Source organism: Cebus imitator, unplaced genomic scaffold (assembly GCF_001604975.1).
Source record: "Cebus imitator isolate Cc_AM_T3 unplaced genomic scaffold, Cebus_imitator-1.0 Scaffold254, whole genome shotgun sequence".
In the NCBI taxonomy this organism is placed as follows: Eukaryota; Metazoa; Chordata; class Mammalia; order Primates; family Cebidae; genus Cebus; species Cebus imitator.
In genome coordinates, this window is record NW_016107569.1 from 2965131 (window position 1) to 2970103 (window position 4973).

At 51.0% G+C, this 4973-nt stretch overlaps 1 protein-coding gene and 1 non-coding gene across 8 annotated transcripts in view; one reads left to right on the top strand and one right to left on the bottom strand.

The window, feature by feature from the left end:
* Positions 1-646: 646 nt before the first annotated feature.
* PHYHD1 (phytanoyl-CoA dioxygenase domain containing 1) overlaps positions 647-4973 on the bottom strand; it is a 19990-nt gene continuing 15663 nt past the window's right edge. For 4 of the 7 annotated variants that reach the window (XM_017499143.2, XM_037728061.1, XM_037728060.1 and 1 more), the window contains 3 exons: positions 1954-2070; positions 1099-1225; positions 647-1004 (listed from right to left, as the gene is read on the bottom strand). In XM_017499143.2, the coding sequence (XP_017354632.1) occupies positions 760-1004; positions 1099-1225; positions 1954-2070 (489 nt within the window). In that variant the 3' untranslated portion in view covers positions 647-759. Of the gene's footprint in view, positions 1005-1098; positions 1226-1953; positions 2071-2170; positions 2300-4973 lie in introns of all 7 variants that reach the window. The other 3 variants (XM_037728062.1, XM_017499146.1, XM_017499145.2) reach the window with 2 other exon arrangements.
* Positions 3832-3972, top strand: LOC119467031. Its single transcript, XR_005195550.1, has one exon. It is a non-coding gene; the product is annotated as a U4 spliceosomal RNA (small nuclear RNA).

Genomic DNA, 4973 nt, shown 5'->3' on the forward strand with positions numbered 1-4973 from the left:
AAAAAATTAGCTGGGCATGGTGGTGCATGCCTGTAATCCCAGCTATTCAGGAGGCTGAGGCAGGAGAATTGCCTGAACCCAGGAGGCGGAGGTTGCGGTGAGCCGAGATCGCGCCATTGCACTCCAGCCTGGGTAACATGAGTGAAACTCCGTCTCAAAAAATAATAACAAAAAAAATAATAATAATAAAAATACAAAAATTAGGCAGGAGTGGTGGCACACACCTGTAATCCCAGCTACTCAGGAGGCTGAGGCAGGAGAATCACTTGAACCTGGAGGCAGAGGTTGCAGTGAGCCAAGATCACACCACTGTACTCCAGCCTGGGCAACAGAGAAAGACTCTGTCTTGGAAAAAAATAAATAAATAAATCAAAAATAAATAAATAGGCTGGCCGTGGTGGCTCATGCCTGTAATCCAAGCACTTTGGAGGACAAGGCGGGCGGATCACCTGAGGTCGGGAGTTCAAGACCAGCCTGACCAACATGGTGAAACCCTGTCTTTTTTAAAAAAATAAATAAATAAAATCGTGCAAGCCACACCAAGCAGGGCTGGGATGGCTGAGATGCATTTTAGCACCTTGTCTGAAAGGCAGTTTTCTTGTCTGGAAAGCAATGCTGCTTGGGAAAGAAGGCTCAGTCAGGAAGCTGCATTCTGAAGTCATTTTTATTCAATATCTAACACCATAATAACCAGAGTTCCATCTGAGAGGAGAGGAGAGTGAGAAGGGGCCAGCACTCTTTGGTGGCTGAGAGGCCTCCTCAAGGCTGTGTTGGGGCAGTAGGGAGGCAGACAGGTGAAAATATTGGGGAAGCCCTGACCCCGCCCAGGCTGCTGCCCACAGGGCAAGAGGAAAGCCCCGAGACCTCCCTGTTACAACCAGGAGGCCGAGCAAGGCGCTGGTGTTTGCAGCCCACAGCTTCACGGAGAGGGTCCAGGGCTCCCATCCTGTGAGAACCTTTAGGTGTACAGCGGGGGAAAGGGCAGTTCAGCTGTTGGCTGGAGCCTGCAGAGGACAGAGGAGATAACCTTGAGGTGCAGGGTCACTGCTCCTATCCTCCAGGGGACTGTTGGGTGCACACACCCACCCTGTCACCTACCAGTTCTCTGGGCTCCAGGTGGTGCCAGATGCCTCCATGAGGTGGAAAGTGTAGACCTGGCGTGAGCGGTCGGAGAGGTTCTGCTTGCTCTTGTGCACCACTTCTCCGTGGATGAGGACCAGGGCCCCTGGCAGAGACGCAAGCAGGTCAGGAACCCACCAGCCCCACATCCCCTCCCCAGGGCAGGAAGGGACATGGGGCCTCCTCCCTCCAGCGGTTTTGTGGCCCCCATCCATCCTCATTCCCCTCCCTGAAAGCTCAGGCACCTGCAGCCTGCCGCAGGGTCAGAAGCTAAGCTGTTGAGATGTGAGTTCACCTGGGATCAAGTCCTCTCTGCTGTGGCCTGTGGCCTTGGCAAGCCTTGGGAAGGGCCTCCCCTCCCGAGGTGTTTGCAAGATCAGGCAGAAGCCGTCTGTACTGTGCCAGTCCACTGGGACCTCTCCAGTGATGCTGAGTTCAACACTGGTTTTCCCTTCTCATAAGGAAAAGGGCCCGTGCAATAGCCAACATTTGTTGAGCAGTTGCTGTGCACTAGGTGGACCCTATGTCAACATATTTATCATCTCACTGACTTCCCACTTTACCTTTGGGGAAATTAAGGCTCAGGGAGGCAGTCATTTGCCCAGAGAAATAGCCCATAAGTAGCAGAGTGTGGATTCTAATGTAATCTGGGTCAACTTGCAGGGAACCCAGCTGCTTCCTGACTTCCCAGTGCCCATCCAGCCCCTCCTTCTCTTTCTGTGACTTCACTGCCCTCAGATGACCCCGAGGGCAATCTCTTGGACGCTGCATAGTTGAGCAAGCATAGACCGACAGACACAGCCCCCTGCCTCTCTGCCCTCTGCATCTGCCTACCTCTCCGTACTGGGGTGGGCACAAAGAGGCTGTTATCCCAGGCTGGCTCTGACCCGAGGAAGCTGGTACCAGGCGCTGAACCAGCAGGGGCCCGGACCATCCTTCTTGACACGCCACCTACAGGACAAGATGGAGAGCTTTAAACTCCTCATTTCTCAGGGTCCCTCTCCCTACAGGATGGGGAGTCCAAGTGGGCAGAAGAGACAGGGTTCCTCACTGGTGTGGGAGCCAGGGATGAACCAGAGACAGCCGTTCTCCAGCGTGGCATCCTCCAACGCGATCCACATGCCCAGCACCCGGCCTAGGGGCTCCGTGTACAGGAAAGAGGCATCCTGATGAGGGAAGACTACAGCAGGCCCACTGGGGTTAAGGAGCCCAGGTCCCACCTCACCTTGGCCTCATTACCCATTCCTCAGTCCTCTGGGTACCCTTCAGAACCAGCTTTCCCATGATCAGTCAGAATCTCATCACTTCCTGGCCCAGGACTCTAATGCAAGCAATTTCACCTCTCAAAGCTTCAATTTCCAAAACTGTAAAGTGGCTCCAACAACGACCTACCTCACAGGGTGCTGGAGGATTCGATGAGATGATGTATGAAAAGTGCTCAGACAGAGGCCAACAATGTAATTACTTGCTATAAACTAGGGCTTCTGTTTAATTCCAGTAAGATAACTCAAGCCACCATTCTTAACCAGGGACAAGCGGCCCCCAGCCACCAGATGGCTCACCCAGGGGCATAAGGTTGGGAAGTTGGGGCTGGGTGCAGTGGCTCACGCCTATAATCTCAGCACTTTGGGAGGCCAAGGCAGGTGGATCACCTAAGGTCAGGAGTTTAAGACCAGCCTGTCCAACATGGTAAAATCCCGTCTCTACTAAACATGCAAAAATTAGCCAGTGATGGTGGCATGCACCTATAGTCCCAGCTACTCGGGAGGCTGAGACAGGAGAATCGCTTGAACCCGGGAGGCAGAAGTTGCAGTAAGCTGAGATTGTGCCACTACACTCCAACCTGGGTGACAGAGCGAGACTCCCTCTCAAAAAAAAAAAAAAGATTGGGAAGTTTGGGTGTGAAGCGGGGTGATGCTATGACCAGACATCCACATTTTTATTTTATTTATTTATTTTATTATTACTATTTTCTGAGACAGAGTCTGGCTCTGTCAACTAGGCTGGAGTGCAGTAGCACGATCTCAGCTCACTGCAACCTCCACTTCCCAAGTTCAAGCAATTCTCCTGCCTCAGCCTCCCAAGTAGCTGGGATTACAGGCATCTGCCATTGTGCCCAGCTAATTTTCATATTTTTAGCAGAGACGAGGTTTCACCACATTGGTCAGGCTGGTCTTGAACTCCTGACCTCAAGTGATCCACTTGCCTCTGCCTCCCAAAGTGCTGGGATTATAGGCATGAGCCACCGTGCCTGGCCAACATCCACATTTTTAAAAATCTCCCCCACACAATGCTGGAGCACAGGTAGGATGGAGAACCACCGAACAAAGGAATGTGGTCCTCGGCAACAGAATAAACAGGCTGCTGCTGTCTCACCTCCTTCCTTCCCAGGAGTGGAGGAAGGAACTGGGGGCTGGATTCAGGCAGAGAAGGCTAAGGGTGGGGATGGTTATCCCTTTGGGGATCTGCCCTCAGGCTGATGGTGGAAGGAGGGGGTGGTCACAAAGAGGACTACTTGGGCTCATGCAAGGAAGGAAAGGGCTTCCTCAGAGGGGATGAGCTCCCTGGCACCAGAGGTATTTGAATAGAAGTGGATAATCACCTACCAGGGAGGCTGTAAAGGGTGACTGCATGAGGTAGGGTGTGGAACTAGATCAGCAATTTCCATGCTGAAGTAGTCCTCCAGGGAACTTGTTAGAAATACAAATTCCTAACTTTGCACAGTGGCAGTATCGTAGCCAATGAGGTTTATCCGAGGCGCAGTTATTGCCAATTGAAAACTTTTTCCAATACCCCACCTTGACAACTTGAAATATAGTCAGTGTTGGCAATTTTTGGCAGTCTCTACTGGGACTGAATTAACCAAAAAAATAAAAAAATAAAAAGAAATACAAATTCCTGCCACGGGCTTCCACTGTGCTATCCCCTCTTAATATTCACCAATAAATTTACTTCCTGTCCAAAAAAAATAAAGAAATACAAATATTTCAAGGCCAGGCACGGTGGCTCACGCCTATAATCCCAGCACTTTGCGGGGGGAGGCGGGTGGGTCACAAAATCAGAAGTCCAAGGCCATGGCCAGGCGTGGTGACTCACGCTTGTAATCCCAGCATTTTGGGAGGCTGAGACAGGCAGATCACGAGGTCAGGAGTTCGAAACCAGTCTGACCAACATGGTGAAACCCTGTCTCTACTAAAAATACAAAAATTAGTCAGACGTGGTTACGTGTGCCTGCAATCCCAGCTACTCAGGAGACTGAGGCAGGAGAATCGCTTGAACCTGGGAGGTAGAGATTATGGTGAGCTGAGTTTGCACCACTACACTGCAGCCTGAGCAACAGAGCAAGACTCTGTCTCAAAAAAAAAAAAAAAAAAAAAAAAAAATTAGCCAGGTGTGGTGGCATGTATCTGTAGAGTCAGCTACTGGGGATGGGGGCGCTGAGGCAAAAGAATCACTTGAACCCGAGAGACAGAGGTTACAGTGAGCCGAGATCATGCCACTGCACTCCAGCCTGGGCGACAGAGTTGAGAATATGTCTCAAAAAAAAGAAGTTCAAGACCAGCCTGGCCAAGATGGTGAAACCCCATTTCTACTAAAAATACAAAATCAGGCTGGGTGCGGTGGATCACACCTGTAATCCCAACACTGAGATGCTGAGGCGGGGGGATCACGAGGTAAGGACATAGAGACCATCTTGGCTAAAATGGTGAAACCCTGTCTCTACTAAAATATAAAAAATTAGCCAGGCGTGGTGGTGGGCGCCTGTAATCCCAGCTACTTGGGAGGCTGAGGCAGGGGAATCACTTGAACCCAGAAGGCAGGGTTGGAGTGAACTGAGGAAAAAAAAAAAAAAA